General features: G+C 36.4%; 1 protein-coding gene across 1 annotated transcript in view; it reads right to left on the reverse strand.

The window, feature by feature from the left end:
- Positions 1-19,486, reverse strand: part of Phlpp (PH domain leucine-rich repeat protein phosphatase) — a 99,838-nt gene that overhangs the window by 48,458 nt on the left and 31,894 nt on the right. Inside the window, exons 4-5 of the mRNA XM_046610454.2 lie at positions 11,241-11,375; positions 3,682-3,917 (exon numbers count right to left, since the gene is read on the reverse strand). Coding sequence (XP_046466410.1) covers positions 3,682-3,917; positions 11,241-11,375 — 371 coding nt within the window. The remainder of the gene's footprint in view (positions 1-3,681; positions 3,918-11,240; positions 11,376-19,486) is intronic.

The following is a 19,486-nucleotide window of genomic DNA, read 5'->3' on the forward strand; positions in this document are numbered from 1 at the left end:
CTGACGATTCGTCGCGTTAACGTTAGTAACCTCGGCCTCGTTCGCGTGGTGAGTTTAAGGACGGTAAATATCCGCCAGTTCTCGCTGAATTTTTAACAGTCGTCTGAATATTCCATACGAAGCTCCGTCTACAGCCCCTTCCAGGAAAGTTCATCTTCTCGGTCCCGTTCATAGATGATTCACAAATTTCGCTCGCGAATGCCGACGATTATCTATCTTTCGGAGTGTGTGTATAACCTACAACCTATGCGACTTTCTCCTGCGCACTGAGAAAAGTTTCATTTGTTACAGTAACTAGGAAAAATTCAGTAAAGCAGGTATCGTTAAAAAAAACTGTTTGAATATTGTTGGGATTACGAAAAACGAGGTACGCGTTACCATTTTGCGCTATTGTCGATACTTTTTTGGTAATTGCAACGCAAAATCAGTTTCTGAGGTTTACTCTACTTTTTTAGTTAAACAAGGCTTTAACGTCAATTTATTGTTGAACAAGCATTAAATTTTCGCAACAGTTGCAAGAAAATCTAGTAACAGTGATCGTAATGAGAAAGAATAGTAACGGGTAATAGACTTTTCGGTGACAGCTAGAAAACTAATTTTCATTTTCTACCTGGTACAAAATTTTTCGATTGTGGTAAAAAATGAAAATAGTTAAGGAGTGAGCCGTAACTTGGCGCGAGCATTTTTGCTGCCTTTCATCCCCCTTTCTTCCGCTTTTTATTTTTCTTTTCCTTCCTTCAGTCTTTCGCTTTTATTCCCTCAGCTTCGCCACCCGGAAAAGCTCACCGAGTGGATTGAGTTAGCCAAGTTAAACAACCGAACGCACTGCCGAGGCATAGGGTTATAGGAAATCGAGGGTCTGCAATAATTAAAGGACAAATAGCTTTTATCGATTCGTTGTTTTTCGTTTTTTCTATTCTGATATTTCATTCCCGAGAACGTAGTGACAGCATCAAAAAAAAAGAAACGCCTAATTTTCAACTCGGTGAACATGTTTTATCACTTACAGGTTATCTTTTGTTTTCTTTGAGAAACTATTTCATCGTTTCGGATAAACTTCGGCGCAGTAATCAGTTCACCGATCTGAAAACATTTTTTGGCCACAAAATAGTGGCTAAAGAAAATTTTGAAAAACTCGCCTAGTTTTGCATTAATGTTTAAAGAAGTTGATGCATAATTGGTTTCTATCAGTTTACGGCTTCTTCAATTTTTCAGAATCTCAATCCATTTATGGGAATAAGTCGAGATATTTACAAATAAATAATGCTAGTCGTATTATTGATAAAAAGTTTAGCTGTCGGACTAAAAGATTAAATAACCGTGTGAAAGAGTCGATCTATTCTGTAACAAAAAGTCTAGAATCTTCGTTACTTACTTCCGATTCAACATTTGGCGAATCTCCAACTGTTGCAAAGTAAAATTATTATAAAAAAAAAGAAAATAAAAATCGTCAGTTCACCTGCGAGAGACGTACGAGTTTGAAATTGGCAGAATAAAACGCAACGCTTTTCAGGATTTGCGAAGGATTACAAACAGCGTTTTTTCAACTTTCAATTCGTCACGTAAACAACGTTTTACGCGTCAAACGTTGTCGGCGTACTTCTCAAGTCTGGCTGGTCATCGACTCACCTTATACGTCGAAAGTTTGCTTTCAATATCGATTCTAGAACGACGGATGTGTTCGAAGTACGGTTTTTATGGTCAATTGGCAAATGGCACGCAATTGCTGAGACTGCAGATATCTTGGCACAAGATTCTTGTGTAACTTGAATTGAAAAAAAACTATTTCATTCAACTTGCAACGGAAAAAGCTGATGCAGGACTGTATAAAATCCCAGAGTATAAATCGACAGTCTAGCTTTCGGATAAACACCGAGGGTCAGTATTGGAAGGTTTTAAACCGAAAATTTTCACGGTATAAATCGACAGAAGTATTCAAAATGAACGTAGTCAACCATTCTGATTGATAAGGAGCAATGCAGAGAATAATTGAAAATCATAGAAAAAATTGATAACAACTTGGAGAGATCTCGAGACATGACAAAAAATAACTAATTATGAAATTATAAACTAAAATAATTATAAACTAATTTATAACGATATGTAGAAATCAACAATTTAATTCGGAAAAATTTAACATCCTATCAACAAAGAATTATTTTTGCGCAAGTTGTTTTGGGGTAAAATTAAAGGGTAGTTTTCCACGATTTCAGCCAAACAAGAGCTAAAATGCCCTTAGATAAATCACGGTGTTGAAAATAGCTATACATGGATGAACAAAAACAAGACGAAGTAGTGAAAAAAAAAAAAAAAATGAAACCTATAAAAAGAGAAAAGAAAAACCCACGGCGGAAAATATCCGGACAAAAAATAATTGGTAATAAAATTCCACCACCCTCCGCTCGGTTCGCGTAAAATACATATTTATAGCGGATAGTGATTGTGCGATCGCGAGCTTTTGGGGGAAACTGTTTACAGCCCGTGTCGGGTCGCGATTTATTTATGTAGTTATCAGAACAGCTCGGTGTAGGCTTTTGTCATCATTCGCGGTAATAAAAGCCGGTTATATTCTGATTCGGTCGTTACACGTTTTCAAACGCGTAAAACACTCGCGATTTTACCCCGCATGCATTGCAGATTATGATTACCCAGTCATTATTTTGCGGACATGAAATAACGTGGCTTTATTCAATAGAGTGTCAATTATGGTTCGTACGTTGAGATATCGGAGTCGCTAATTGGGAAATTGCGGAAAAAGACTAATTGTTACCAAAGAGTTCGTTAATTTTGAAAATTACTATAAAGATGGTATTAATTAGCGAAAGTATACCTACCATATTTTGCGATTGCGAAATTTACCTTATATCACATCGGTTTTGAATTTGAAAAACATATCGTTTATTGTGTAAAGAGGAATAAACAATCGTACGGGATGTCAACGAACCATGAAGAATACATCACTTATCCGTAGAAGCAAATGTTCAAATCAATCCAATTGTATATCTAATTTTAATTTTAATGAAATCATGCGAATGTAAAGTGTTGTAAACTTCAGGCTTTGTGATGCCGAATAGACACACTGAGAAAAATTTCTTTTCTTACAGTCACTAGAAAAATTCAGTAAAACGTGTATCGTTAAAAAACCTGTTTGAATATTGTTGGAATTACGAAAAACGAGGTACGCGTAACCATTTTTCGCTATTGTTGATCCTTTTTTGGTAATTGTAACGCGAAATCAGTTTGTTCGGTTAACTCTACTTTTTTAGTTAAACAAGGCTTTAACGTCAATTTATTGTTGCACAAGCAACAGTTACAAGAAAATCTAGCAACAGTGATCGTAATGAGAAAGAATAGTAACGAATACTAGAGTTTCCGGTAACAGCTAGAAAACTAATTTTCATTTTCTACCTGGAACTATATTTTTCGATTGTGGTAAAAAATAAAAATAGTCAAGGACTGAGCGGTAACCGGAACTAAAAATTTCCCTCAGTGCATTCCGAAATTTTTCTGAAATACCTGTTTTTTTCTTACTTACTGTTAGAGGCCAGGAAACGCGAATATTCTTCGAAAGTTTATAGAGTCGTTCACAACGAAAAGCAATACCTACCTTTCTTACATCACATCAGGCAATAGGAAGTAAAAAAATTCCGATCAAAAACAGGGATCAAAAAAATGGTTTACCTGCTTGAGCCAACCTCGCCAAAGGTCTCTGTCCCACGGATGATGGAAGCCAAGGTAGAGATGCCGCGTCTCGGGATGGTGAGGAGACTCTCGAGGACGAGGTCCTTGTCGGGGTGCTGTGATCCTCGGGTATCCCGTCACTCGAAGGACGAGCCTGCCCAGCCGCGATGGAGCACAGCAGACGGCGCTTCCGTTTCCTCCGAGTTCCATCCATTCCGGCGACGAGTCTGGCGACGCTGAAACGTTCGAGTGTAATATAAAATGTAACAGCGTTTTGCAAACTTTTCGAATAAAGGAAATCTCTCTTTAATCGTCATTCGTTTACACATCGATCGTTACACCTTTCAAAACTCTTATTATTTTGATTAATTGCAAACTCGTTTCCCCTCAAAAGTTAGAAGCTATATAAACTGAAATTTTCTCAAGATCGAATCATTTTTTTTTTTAATGCATTCATTTCATGCGTTTCTTTCTCACGTTTCCTCAATTTTAAGGAGTTTGGATTTCAATTTCTAATCGTTTCTCGAAACAACATCGGAAGAGTGTTCAAAAGATAGATGTGACGAAACAAACAGAGGGTAAAAAATTCTACAATCTAGACTTTTATTAGGTTCCAAAACTCATCTAAGGAAAAAAAATTTCAATTTTATGTACTATAACAGCTTTGAAAAGGCTGCCACTTAATTACGGTTTGAATATTTATAAGTTTGCCAGTATACTTTCCGGTTTACTGAATATGCATGTCAGGTTAGGGAGAGCAGAGATTAAGTTGAGTATACTGGTTAAAAGGAAAGTCTTAATTTATGCAAAATATGACATTTTTGGTAAATATATTTTTAGTTGGTCTTTATATTTGTTCGAAAAAAATTAAAAACAGAGTAAGAAAATTCGGTGTGAAGAGATTAGGCTAAAAAAAAAGGAATCAGAAGCTGTAGCGTTTCCTCGGAATGAAAAAAACAGCGATTGAAGCGTTACGTCTTTATGGTTTCAATGCTGACGTTAAAAACAGGACTGTAAGATTAATCGAGCACTTGAGTCCGCTCTCTCGCTTCGCCTATATCCTGTATCTATATACCTTATAAAACAAAAACATATGGGGCATTCCACCCTGAATCGATCAGGGTCTAACCACGAACCTCTTGGATTTGGTCGGCGATTTTTTATATTGTTGTTTCGACCATGCAAAGTACTCAGATTTATTTCACGTTTCTCCGAGTAATATTCCTTTACCTACGATTTTTGAAGATTGTTACCAATCAAGTTGAAAAATAATTAAATAGCTTCGGAAAATACTGAAGGACTTTTCAAAAATCTTAGGTCATGTATAAAAATGTTCAAGTACCAGTTCCCAATAGGCGGATTGTGCGTTCTAATTTTCTCACAATTTTCTTTCTCTAAAACTCTGAACAAAGAGTAGAATCAAAAGCCGGTCCATTCTGAATCTATGCTTAAGAATTTTTACATATGGCGATTTTTAGAATTTTTTAAAATATCTTCAAGTTGCGTTCAAAGACACGGAAGTTTTTCAAAATCATAAGCAAAACGAATTTAATCGAAAAAAAGTCTGAAAAATATATTTAAGTACTTTGTGGTTACAAAAAAAAAAATCCAGAATCTCGAACCAAATTCATGAGGTTGAGGGTCAGACTCTGGTCAATTTGGCGTGGAATGTCCCATATATAAGGATCCACCGAGTTTCGGCAAAATGCTTTTGGGGACAAGGCGCTCTGCGGCGAGATGAAAACTTTATAAACGTCAAAAGTTTTTCACCCCGTGTTCGGTGGGGAAAAAGGCGGGAATACCTACGCAGAGAAACGGTAAGCGGGCTTAGGAGAAACTTTTTGTGGGCATTGGCTTATTGGACCCAGTCCGATTCACCCCGCAAACTTCATGAGGGATGCTAGTTACACATCCTTGGTATATTTACCAACGTGTTCACCAATCTTCAACGCGGAATTCAGTTCAAAACTCAGTTTAAACTTCGGTTTAAACAGTTATCGCTGATTCGATTGACTCTGTATGTTCCGCAAGAATGGTGGAAGAAAAGTTTATCGGAAAAAGAACGTAACTTAATACGTCAATTTTTAAGTTTATTTTTTCACTGTCTGAGATTTGATATAAATTTCTACCAAGTCAAATAAGGCAACGTGATTTTGACCTTCGGTTGATAAGATTGTTGGTAAGACAGTGCAGTTTTGACCTTCGGTCGGTACAGCAGGGATCGATAGCGGTGACATCACCGCTGAAAAGGGTTTAAGTCCGGGCAGGATGTCGGTAAGGGTCGGTAGTAGGAATCTGTATTTACAACCAGCCTTGTATTGCTACTGTCAAATTGTTTTATACGATTTTTATCCTTGGCTGATGAAATGTAATTGAAAATTCCCAGAAATTGTCGATTTTGCAATTTTGCATCTACAGACGAGCGTAAAGATACGCAATCAATTTGAAATGCCTAATTGATTTTGAATACACACGTGATTGCATTACCAATATTGAATCAAATTTCAACAACATAATAGTTGTTGAATTGTTAAATTATCAAATAAAATTTCAGAAAAGTCCAATAAATCTCTCAATGAAATTTTAAAGACTGTTTCAGCACAATCACGTCATGATATTATCAAATCAATTTCATTTCATATCATCAGGTCCAACGATTACCGAATAATTTTAAATGTATTATGAACTGAAGGTCAAATTTCAAAGTGATCCTGATTGCGCCACGTCTTCGAATTTGAATCCACCAGGATTACCGAGTATAAGTTATACGTTTCGAAAAGATCAGTTGAAGCAAAATCAGGTAAGCTTGATCGTTGTGAGTTGTAAAGATATTGCAATTTTCACACAAGAAACACAATTGATAACAATTCCAGTTAAAAATCCAGCTACCAATTGTTCAAAATAATTATTTCTACCATTCCTTTGATGATGAATATAAATAGTAAACTTGACGTATCAAACGTGATTGAAATCCATTTCAAAATCTAACAAAGAGGTAATGAGATGAGGAAAAGTTCAACATTCGAAGACAAGATTTTCATTAATTGTTTACCAGCTTTAAAACCCTCACTCGACAAAGTTCGCTCGGGGTCCGATGCCTAGTGTAGCTGGTTTTTTGTGCTCTTGCGTTCGCTACGCTCGCTTACTCGTTGTCAGTGTTTTACCAGATGATACGAGATTTACCAAATACCTCACACCCTTGATGCTTGAGGATTGTTCAATGGGTAATAAATGTTAGTCAGCTCGTCCGTGAAGTCGAGTTTTATCGAGTAGCGGACCCCGAGTGCAGTAACTACGAAGCGCTAGTCCTGGAGGTCAAAATCCACAAGCTGAAGGACTTGGACAGGCAAAACTACGGAGCTCTCGTCCTGGAAGTCGAGTTTCACCAGGTAGCGGACCCGGAGCGCAGGATCCAGGAGGTAGAGAACCCGGTACTCGAAATCTGCGGAGCGCGATTCTCATACGTCCGCTTTACTGCGCGGTTGTTTCCAGACTGAGGAATTCGGCTAGCTGATTACTGTAGATCGACGACGTCAAGAGGAAAAAAATTTTGGGTGACGTCACTTTCCGAACATCCGAACATCCAAAATTTCGTTTCGAACCTTAATACTATGCACGATATGACGATTTCAGTCTTACCGTGTAAATCTGCTCGTTGTGGGTGAAAAAAATAGATCGACATACGACAGAACTAACAGGATACGAAGGTGTCATCGATCAAAAGATTACAACGATTTTATTACACGCCCACTTCCCGTGCAACAAGACCTCGTCATTTTCCACCACGCACGTGTATCCGGGCCATTGATATTCCAAAATAGTCTCTTAGCTGCGGCCTGGAGGGTTTCGTTGAGGCTCCGTCGCAAATCCGCGGAACTTTCGTACCTTATACCCGCCCACACCAAAACTCTTATAGCCCGGCACCTCGAACCCCTGCAGTGGCTCTGACTACGCGAACTGTATTATCTTTTTACGCGGAAAGTTTTGCGAAAATATTTGAATACGGCCCCGCGCTGCTCTCGAGTGTCTCAATTTAATCCCGAATTTATTCCCTTCAACCGAGAAAGAATACCAATTTATATCCCACCGCTATATCACCCCGGAAACCCGAGAACGCGCATTCCGTCTCCGTTCTCAACCTCTTTCCTCGGAGCCTTTTTTTACCTCTTCTTTTGTTTTTTTTTGGTTTTAGTCGTTGTCAATTAATTTATGATTTTAAATTTAATTTATGATCGCTTGATTTTTCTAATTTTTTTCTGTTTTTTTTTAAATATTGAATCAAACGTTTTTGCAATTGTTTTCCATCCTTTAACTCGCAGAAACGGCAATATGTGAGGCATGGTTTAAATTTCGAATTTGAAAAAATCGGAAAGTGCCAATTTTCGAATGTTCCGGTGGCGAAACCTAAAGTAAAGAAATCATACTTTGACGAAATATAAAAGTTTCAAGTGGTCCGCAACCCGATGCTCAAAGTTACGAAAAGGCGATACTCCGACAAGTCAAAGTTCCGAAAGTGCGAAAGTGAGAAGATTTGAAAATCTCATACATTGCAACTTTGAATGATCGAAGATTTTCAATTCTGTGAATTTCTGGTTTGGTGAAATTTCACCACTTTAGTGTTTCTTTGTTTTGGATTTTCGATATTTTTACGTTCGGAATCCTGGTCATTCTGATTTTTGGATTTTCTGATTTTTCACACCCACTCGTTGAGTAAACTACGCTTTGTGATTATATTTTAATTTTAGGAATCTGACTCCACCGAAACCTTGCTTTTCGGAACTTTCCTCTATCGTAACTTGTATATTTTTGTAATCACGTATTTCGGAAGTTTGAGTGAACTTTGTTGTTTCGCAAAAGTTTGATTTCTTTACTTCAAGTTTCACCACCAAATAGTTCGGAATTAAGCGCTTTCGGAAATTCAACCTCCCCCCCCCCCCCCCCCCCCCCCCTCCCCCCGATATGTCGACATTATTTATGATGTATTATTACGCACATATACGAATAATGGTTGGATATGCTTATATTAAATATCCAGCCTTAATTTATACATCTAATACGTATTATACCGTGTATACATTACTCGAGGGAGTTTGATGGAGCTTGGGATCAAATATCGCGGACAAAAGCCACCTTGTTTTGTCAGACGACCGTTTGCTCCTTTTGTCCCTTTGTTATTCACGGAGATTTACAATTTCAATCTCGCCACGCAATTTCAATCTCGTCGCTCTCTTTCCTCAGGCATCAGTCCAGAAACCCTTCGATAACTACTTATATACAATGACAATAGAAATTGCATACGCTTTGATTCGAGCGAAATTTATCCGCGAGATTCACACAGCCCCGACAATTTTTTCATCATTGGATCAAAGCAACAAAGAATTGAGAGCAAGAAAATCTGTTGTTTCATTCCATAAAATTTTACAAACCTTTTGTATACCGATGAAGTTGAAAGAATTTAGTTTTCAAATGCGTGTTCAAGACACTTTACAATTTTTCGAATTTTGTCCTGTGGAACAATAAAACTATCGAATAACAAAGAGTCATATTGATTTTTATAATTAATTTAATTATTGAGTATTGTTTGGTTCGGTAACTTCAAATTCAATTGGTCAATGTTTCTCCCCGTAATTTACTTCGCGAAGTCGAACATTTCAGGATCGTATTTCGTCAATTATATTCTTCGTCAATTATTTCAAACACGGAATCACCTGAGAATGATTTTTGCAACTGTTGTGTGTATATTGTAGACGGGATTTTCTTTCCTAGAAAGTTTACATTCATTTTCTAGGAATATTTTATCATCCAGCCGGTTACGGATCGAAGATTCAATTTGTACTCGATATTTGAAAGATGAATAAAAATCGCACAACCCACACACTGAGACTGAAAAATAAAATAGAACAAAACGGTAAAAAGAATTTCGCGAATGAAACAAAGTGTCTTGAGTTTATAATACAGGAGTAAGAATAAAAAATTTTCACATAGCGCTTCACTCGACGAAGTTTCTTTTATTTTACGATTGCGCGACGATACTTCTCATCGATCCATATGTGAAAAGAAAGGAAAAAAAATAACACTGAAATAAACTTTCTCTTTCTCTTCCAAAGTACAAGCATCGTAAAAATAAATGTTACGAAACCGGATATTTGATAGGTATGTTTGTAGCCAGATGATTCTGCGTCTTCGAGATTAGCGTTCCATTCGATCCGCATGATACGTTTAATTTTCTCGAATCAAATAAATTGAAGACGAGAAGTAAATAAAAAAAGATTCGACACAATTCAAAAAAACTGAGAACCAATCACTTTTCGAGGTGATTAACAGTGATAATATTCAGCGATCCGAAAAATTCTTGCGTATAACTAAATCTTTATGAAAAACAAAAAAAAATCAAATACACGTGACTTTTAATATTTATATTAAGGGGCCATTTACTCGTTGAAATCACAAACTCGTTTTTGATTATTACAATTGCTCGAAAATCGCTTGAAATTGTTCGAAATCGTTTGTCATTTCAATGAGAGAAATTTTTAGTTCCGTTCGTTGTGTATAGATAGGTCGGAAAAAAAATGGCAAGAAATTTTAAACCACTTGACACCTAATTCATGACGTACGGTCAAGCGTAAGCCAGGAGAGCTAGGAAAAGATCCCGGATAATCCCGAGACACGGACAAATGACACGGATTACTTCCGCTCGACTGACAAGTCGCACCAGGACCTCGACCATCCTTCTCAACTACCAACTGTCCCCGCATACTGGCTACAAAAATCACAAGCACGGATTACGGATTTTTTTTTAAGCCAATGTTCAACGTGCTAAATTACCAGGCTCAAGAAAGCAGGGACGACGATGACGATAATTAAAAGAATGAAATAAAGGTTGAAAAGAATCGGGGAAAGAGAATAAATAATTAACTTGTCATGCAAGAAACGTATTCAAGCATCGGATCGAAAATTGTGCATTCACGGATGAGATTGGAAATCCATTAACTTGGACATGATATCAGTGATGTTAATTCATTGATGTTACTGTCAAGTGATTTCCAAGTTTTTTTTTAGACAGAATCACAGGAAACAACAAAAAATCATTGGGAATCAGTGGAAATTACTTTGGGGAACATCGGTATCACAGGATAGAGAAGAGAAGTTAATGGCTTAAAACCATTTGGCTTTTACTCGACGTCGAGTCCACGATTCTGTGTTATTACAAAGAATTTTTCAGTCAAGTGCTTTGATTTACAATTTTATGTCGCCCTGTCTATGAATTTTTAAGTTCCTTGAGCGAGTGGCGTCGCAAATAAATTGTTTACGAAAAAATCAAGTCAAGAATGAAGTCGAGGTATCGTCCATTAGCAAAATTGACTTCGTCGATTGAAAATCGTCGATTCCACGATGTTTGCAGAGTTTTTCTGGTGCGATTGAATCGATCTAACTTGTACCATCAAATATGCCAATTCAATTCATCTAATCGAACTTCATCTTGTTCCGAAAGCTCTAGGAAAAATCGTCTTTAACTCAGGCCGCGAGTCGTGCATCTGATAATAAGGAAGAAAGCTTACCTGGATACAAGAAGAGTCGAGATCCGATGACGGCCAGGGGTCGCCTCTTCCACTGGGGAAAAACTAATCCCTTGAGAACGAGGACGTTGCCACATTGGCTGTAGCCGTTGAGTTCTGGGAGCGGAGCCGCAGGACCTGAAATTAATTTGATTTAAAATAACCGAGGAAAGCTTGGATTAGATTTAATAAAAAAAAGGGGGATAAATGAGGAGCGAGAAGCGGCTCATAAAACTGGCCGAAATAACAGCGACAATTTTTCACTCTTAAACCTATTATTACACGTTTGTTTTCATTTTTATCTCTATAGCTCTTCGTTCATCATCACCAACGTTATTTAATTTCTCAACGTTTATTATAATTTGAAAACCTACGCCGGGGTGAAAAAGTTAAAAGGATTTATACATCGATTATATAGAGCCTTGACAAATAATTTATTCTGTTTCAAAGATTCGTATTCGCTGTTTTCGAAAGCTTTGCATTTTTCCAAAACCTATTTTTTTTTTTTAATTACTCAAATCGTTACGTTTTCTTTTTTTTTTTGAAAATTTCACCATTACCTGGAAGACTGTCTAATTATTTCGTTTGATTTTGGTTCATTTTTCGTTTCGAGAAATCCTTCTTTTTTTTTCATCGTTTCAGAAAGAGTTGGGTCAGCCTAAAATTTACAAGACAGGCAGAGAATTTTTTTTCGCTATAGTTTTCAGTTCACAGGTTTGGACAAAAAAAAATTTCTGCAAATATAAGGAAAAAGTATCGACAATTCGATATTTCACCAGGCCTGTAACTTGCCAAATTACATCTTGCAAGATTATTTTTGGATAAATCCTCGGTCATTCCATAAATTACGAATTGGTACCCGAGATTTTTAACATTAATACAGTCAACGCGACTATAAGCGATTCAAACGAAACGTATTACGATAGATTTCTCGTTCGAATAATGATATTTATATTCCGTGCTGATATTGGTACCGCAATCGACGCCGTCAATATCAATTATTCGCGTATATTACATAAAGAAGTAAATGTTAAAATACCCGAACTACACTGAAGCAGGATCTAGTTATCAGCTGTACGCGAAATTGCAACGTTCATGCGAATTTTGCATATAATACGATCATTCAGGCGTGTATCATACGTCAGTTTACATATAATAAACATACGTGTATGTATGTGGTAAAATGAGTAAACAGAGTACTGTATCTACACGTGTATATACATATACGCTTAATTTCGAGGGACATTTCATTTCTGATAATATTTTTTTCCGCAGGATGGATAAATATGCATAGTCTGGGAATAGCGAGGTGAAGCGATTCATCGGCGATTTCGCAGGCCTAAAAACACCGTAGAAAAATACATTTTTTACTCTACGCAGAGAGGCTCAAAGCGGTAATTTTAAAGCGGATGTGAAATTGAAAAAGAAAAAAACGGAAAATGATATTGGAAAAAATTCATACACGCAATGAACACGAATAAAATAGGGCAAAATAGACCGATGGGTATAAATAAATGACGAAAAAAAAAAAAAGACCTCTTTAGATCCGGCAGAATTTTGTTCGACGAATGACGCGGGAAAAATTACCGTGAATAAAAAAAAAAAAAAATTTTGCGAGAGCGAATAAAAGGTATAAATAAATGTATAAAAATCCCGGGGAGAGCGAAATGCAATTTTTTTTTTTCCTTCCTCTTATTCGATTTATCCCGTAATATGTAACAGTGAGAAATGACCGAGAATAAGCAGAGCCGACACCTCGTTCAGAGAAATAAATAGAAGTAATAGCAGTAGGTGAACGGGCCGAGGTTGTGGACCAAGTTTTGAGCTCGTTTATAAACGTAGATTATACCTGGTTGTGGTACGAGCTCAGTGGCGTATCGGTCAGGCGCTATTCTCGCGAAAAATTTTGATGAAAATTCATCGAAGATGAATATAGTCTGTCTTGTTTTACGTTGTAAAGTGCAAAGTACACGTCGAAGGTGTATTAGAATGTTTTAGAACAGGAAAATGTATTTGTTTTTGGCTAACAACTGTCTGAAAATTGATATTTTTTTTTCAACTGAGAATCCTACACTTCTGTCTCATTTGAATAACGCGTAAAAAATTTAAGTTATATCAGTTTCTTCGCGGAATTTTAAAAAATAATCGTATTTTTATGGATACCTTTTAATTGGAAATAAGTTTCAGGTTTTGAAAGCTTGAATGCAATGTAATTTTCTTTGCAATCGGGAATATTGTCTGGTGCTCGTTAATTTGAGTACACACGGAATAGATACAACAATTTTTGGAATGTTTTGTACAATGGAAAAACCATTATTGTTAGAATCAACGGAAGAGAGGATAGAGTTATACTTCATTTCAATATGCTTGTTGAGTAAATACTGCCGATAATCGTTCTTATGTAAAAACATTGTTCATTGGTTTATAGTCTGTAAATTAGTTCAAAGTTAATTTAAAGTTATTTCTAAATTTGTGATTGGTAGAAAATAAATTCAAGTTTAATAAACAACCGCGCTTTTTTCACGGAATTGTTGTGGAAAGGGAGGAGAAGGTATTCGGTAAAAGATGTTGTAGAAATTGAAACGTTTTATGAATAATAAATAACGTTATTAACGAATTTCATATCGCTGGTATCATCAAGTGCACTGGAAAAGTTTATTTGAATTCATTATTCAGTTTAAGTCGTTCAATCTTTGTTGTAAAAGTTCATCAGAGAGATTCTGACAACTTTAGTTCATCTAAAAGAAAAAGTCTTCCAGAGAACTAAAGACCAGGATTTAATCAGCTGGAGATTTGAGGAATTCACAAAAAATTAAAAGGAAACATCTTAAACAAATCACCAATTTATCTTACGATAAATTAATAAGACTTCTCGTAACGAGCCAAATAAATAAATAATCGTAATAAGATAAAGTGGAAGACAAAAATTCGGGAGACAAACTTCCATCACAAGTTTAAATATCGTTGTGACAAAGTTTATTTGGTTACTGATCAATTCCAATATCTTGGTTGTCATGAATGTTCAATGCATCTGGAAAGCTTATTTTACATTCGGATTCTACTTCACAAGCGAATTATAATGAAGGGTGGACGTGATTAAAGACTCAAAATATAAAAAAATTAAAAAATTATTGCGAAGTCCTCGCTCAAGCAGAAAAACGAATATTGTCCTAATTTGAAACAGCCTAATGAACATATAACAAGTAAATAATGCACGACGTAAACGAACTTGTGCAAATTTTCTTCTCTCGTGTTTTCTTTTCCTTAATTTTTGCCGCCGTATTATTTTAACCCCCTTTGAGATAAAAGGTAGTTCCGTTTGACCAAAAAGCGGATAACTCGCCTGTTTCCCACGAAAGAGGGAGAAGAAACGACCTGAATGATTGCAAGGGGTGAACCGTTCTTCCCCTTTGCTGAGGATAATTATACGCTTGCTATTTTTAGTCCTTTTCTTTTCACACCGTGTTCGTTTCACTTTTTTTATTACTTAAAGTGACACGTACTAAGTCATTCGTCCCAAAATGAGAACGACGGCGATACAACCTTTTCTGCTGATTATTTATCTTTTGTCTGAACATTACGTGCTTATTTAAACACCAAGTGAAACGAATCAGGGATACGTAGAATGAGGAAAATGGAAAAATCTATGACAACTTTAGCAAAACACGATTACTGAGTTGCGTATTAATTCAGTCCATGGACTTTGATGGATACTCGAGAATTGATTTTTTTCTCCGACGAAATTTTGCAATCCACAAACATATTTCGACTCTCGATGAATACATTTTAGAACCTGGTTGAAAATATGGAAACTACTGGTAGTTAAGAAAATCCTATTTGAAGAATCATTCGAAGATTATAATTATGGGACAAAGATATTGCGAGATATTCCATTCGAGGGCAACGAATTTCACGTAACAGTTGACAATTTTGACAAAAATCGATGATCAAGTGGCCAAAAATTTGAAAAAAAATTTTTAAAACACTTACCATTCTATGAAACAGGTAAAATGTAACCATATAGCACTCATTTACACTGATATTTGCTCTCACAATGATCGTTCGAAAGCCTTAGCAATTGCCAAAGCTTAATTATGTGGATAAAGAAATGTTGAACATATAGAGGATAAGTTACTAGCTTGAGATTGTATTATGCAAATTTTATCACGTCTTCCTTCTCTCAAGTATTCGACAAGACTGACGAACTGAGCCGCTGAACAAGAATCAGTTATCCATTCGTAACAGTCACTCTGACACATAAGAGCGCAATGTAAACATAAATAATCTAGGTTCGAAATATCATCCTTGTATACAATAAAGATTAGTTTTTGTACATACACCTTTATATATACATGTATATATATGGGGTATTCCATGTCAAATTTACTCTATATATATATATAGTATTCCATGTCAAATTTACTCTATATATATATAGTATATATATATATAGAGTAAATTTGACATGGAATGCCCCATATATATATATTGATTTTTATTTTTAGATTTTTAAAAACGACCGTTTTCGAAATGGGTTTGAACAATATTCAAAAAAAAAGGTTAGCGAAAAAAATTTGAAAAAATTCAGTAGTGCCTTTTTTAGATGGTAGAATCGTACAAAAAATCGCGGAACGAATCAAAAATGGTGAGGAAAAAAAGGGGTAAATTTTACATGGAATGCCCCATATATATATATGTATATAAGAAACCAAGAGAAGATTGCCGATTTCATTCGCTTGATAAATCGCGCGGTGAAAATACATTGAATACACTCTCTGCTGAGTGTAAATTTTCATGTCGTCCCTGGCGTCGGTCACGTCGTAATCCTGAATTATCGAATGGGTTAAACGGAGTGCAGAAGCGGGTAAATCGTAGAATGCGGATTATTAGGGGGATGTAAGCTGCACGGAGAAATTATATGGAATTGTTGCACCCAGTTTGAAACACGCGGACACGAGCACACGGATATTTTCGCCTGATATACGTGCAAAATCGCGTCAGGTGAAAATGCAATTAAACAAGGGTGGCATCCCGGAGTCGGTGGGACACCCAGAGAGAAGAAGAACTTCTCGGGTTCCGCAGCGACGCGGACAACTTTTATAATTAGCGGAAAGCCTGCAGCACTATTTCTCCAAACTTCTCGATCCCGTGCCGCTCTATATTTCAGCGACCGACTACCCTTCCTACCGTTCCGCTTTTACGCTAATAAAAACAGCTTTGTCACCCACCAATGGCTCAGCTTCAAGGGTGGATTCGAATAATTCAAGTTAATGTAGCGATTCACGCTCGCCGAAGCGAAATTCGCGCGTTTTATGCAATTCGCTTTTAATCTAACGGAAGAACGATACACGGCAATATTACTTCGGTTAAGTTTTGTAAAAGGTACTTCAAAAGTGGTACCTAGGTACGGGTATTGTTTAAGAAATGTACCCAGATACAGGTTCAGGTGTTCAAAATTTATCCGTACACTGAGAAAAATTTCATTTCAAAAACCTAATGCGTCCCTCTTTTTCTGCAGTTTTTAGTAAAATCTGCTCTGTTATACCCTTCGTGCTTAAGAGTGATGTAAAGAAGTCATACACTCATATACAACACTGCAATTAGTCGTCCGATGCGTGTTATTAGCTTTCAATACTATTTTACTCAAGAAAAAGTAAACGTTCAAACATGTTATCAGATCATTTATTTCTCGTTTGAGTCAATATTTACTCTTCAGCGTTGAACGCAAGTTCCGCTGGAAAATTTTTACGCAAGTAAAGGACTCTACATTCATATCTTTCAGGTACTCCTAAAATGTTCCCAGGTATAAAAAAGGTACTTTAACCAGGTACTTCGTAACTATGTTTCTGTTGTTTTTCATTGATGAAATTGAAACTGGCGATGTTGGAAAATTGAAGAAGCAGAAAAAAAGAAATGATACCAACGTGCATGACCTACAATTGCCGGTAGGTGTACGAGCGCTCGAATAATCCATAATCCTGCACTCGACGTGCGATTATTTGGACAGGTATGCGTATAACATCGGAGGTGTGATACGTTCGCGGAAGCGTAATATGCAACGGATTAATTCACGCCGCGTTTTCGCTAAAAGGTATAAAATTAATGGACTAGGGGAGATTCCATTTCATGAAGATTAACAAACAGGATAAGACGCCTGCGAGCAGGGATCAGACGGGCAACGCTCGTTAAAATGCAACGCAAGTCAGAGTGAACTTCATTCGTTCTAAATTTGATCTCGTTTGCGGGAAAATTTTTTAATAACATCTGCAGATGAAAATGTTATTCTCATGATTACATCGAATTGCGGTTACAATATGTACCTAGTGACGTTATGTTGTGTAGTATGAAAAATAGCAAACAATATCAATTACAAGATAATGATGTTGGTAATGATATGCGTATGCGGCTGATATTAATAATAATAATAATGATGTTAACTTAAGCCTTCGCTGCTTAGGTCTAAATTCAGTTATTATACCCGTTTCTTTTATTGTCAGTATTTCGTAATTGATTAAGAGGGAAAGAATTATTTCAGGGCTTGCAGATTTCCGCGTAGAAGACTCTCTCGTAATATTGTTGAATTTGAAATTCCAATAAAAAACCTGTCAGCATCACTAGAATCGATTTAATAATTTTGAACATGCTTGTTGAATGAAACCTTGAAATCAACTTATTGTGGCGCCAAGATCAAAGTGTTGTAATAGTTAGTGATAATAAAATATAATAAAGGACAGTAACACATACTAGATTTTTCGTTTACAGTTTCGAAACTCATGTTCATTCTCTATAAGGAGAACTGTACTTTTCGGCTATGGTAAAATAATAAAAACAGTCGAGGACTGTGCACTGATAAAAATTTCATTTGTTATAGTAACTAGAAGAATTCAGTAAAACAGGTATCGTTGAAAAAACTGTTTAAGTATTGTTGGAATTAGGAAAAACGAGCTACTCGTAACCATTTTGCGCTATTGTCGATCCTTTTTCGGTAATTGCAACGAAAAATCAGTTTCTTCGGTTTACTCTACTTTTTTAGTTAGACGAAGCTTTTACGTCAATTTATTGTTGCACAAGCGTTAAATTTTCGCAGCATTTACAAGAAAATATAGTAACAGTGATCGTAATGAGAAAGAATAGTAACGGATACCAGACTTTCCGGTAACGGTTAAAAAACTAATTTTCATTTTGTACCTAGAACTATATTTTTCGATTGTGATAAAAAATGAAAATATTTAAGGACTGATCGGTAACCGTAACTAAAAATTTCTCTCAGTGTGTAGCGTAGTAACTAAAAAAAAAAAGATGAAATTTTTTCGGCGCACCGTTTTATATCACTTATATATATGTACGAATCGTTGTTCACCCCTTGGTCAAATTTTCTTTTTATCGGTGCTATGTTTGGAAAAAGACGCGGCATCATAAACTTGGGGGTAAGTGCGAGGGGTGAAGTTGTGTCAGCCGGTGCCGCAGCCCATCTTTGGAGTCGTGTTTACCGAGGCGGACTCAAGTTATTTAATATGAGAGTAATCGAGCGTGATGCTGGTGATTCGATCCGCGTGTCTCACGCGTCATTGAGCTCACGTTCTCGATACCGAGGACGTCTTCAGTACACTTGGGCACCTGCCTTTCCTTAATTTTCCCCTGTCACGGAACCGTCACGTAAAAATGGACTGATAATTGCTGGTCCCGGAAAGAACTCATGCATTGCTCCAAGAAATATTGAAAACGGAATATTGATGATGGTTGAACAGCCAGTAAAATGGTCTTTAACAACTTGTGTTATAACATTGTCAAATGGTTGATCACTCGTCAGATTTAACAATCACACGACTTCAAAAGATCCTACACGATTGCAACGATTTCAAAGAATCTGAGTGATTTCATTCGATCTCAGAGGATTTCAGATATTTCATGTAATTTTATTCCGAGATTTCACTATCAGATGATTTTACAGATTCTAGAAGATCTCATAGGATTTCAGGGATTTCGGAAGGTTTCAAAGTTTTTAAAGATTTCAAATGATTTCACAGAAATATGCAAGGTTTTAATGGTTTCCAGGATCTCAGAAGAATTCATAGGATTTTAGAGATGCGTGTGATTTCATAGACTTCATGGATTACAGATGTTTTCACAGTATTTCGTAAAATTTCACAGGGTTTCCAAGGATCTCATTTGACTTCAAGGATCTTATGCGATTTCACAGTGTCCGAAGACTTCAAATGCTTTCACAAGACTTCACAGGATTTCGTAAG

Source organism: Neodiprion pinetum, chromosome 2, assembly GCF_021155775.2.
Source record: "Neodiprion pinetum isolate iyNeoPine1 chromosome 2, iyNeoPine1.2, whole genome shotgun sequence".
Taxonomy (NCBI): domain Eukaryota; kingdom Metazoa; phylum Arthropoda; class Insecta; order Hymenoptera; family Diprionidae; genus Neodiprion; species Neodiprion pinetum.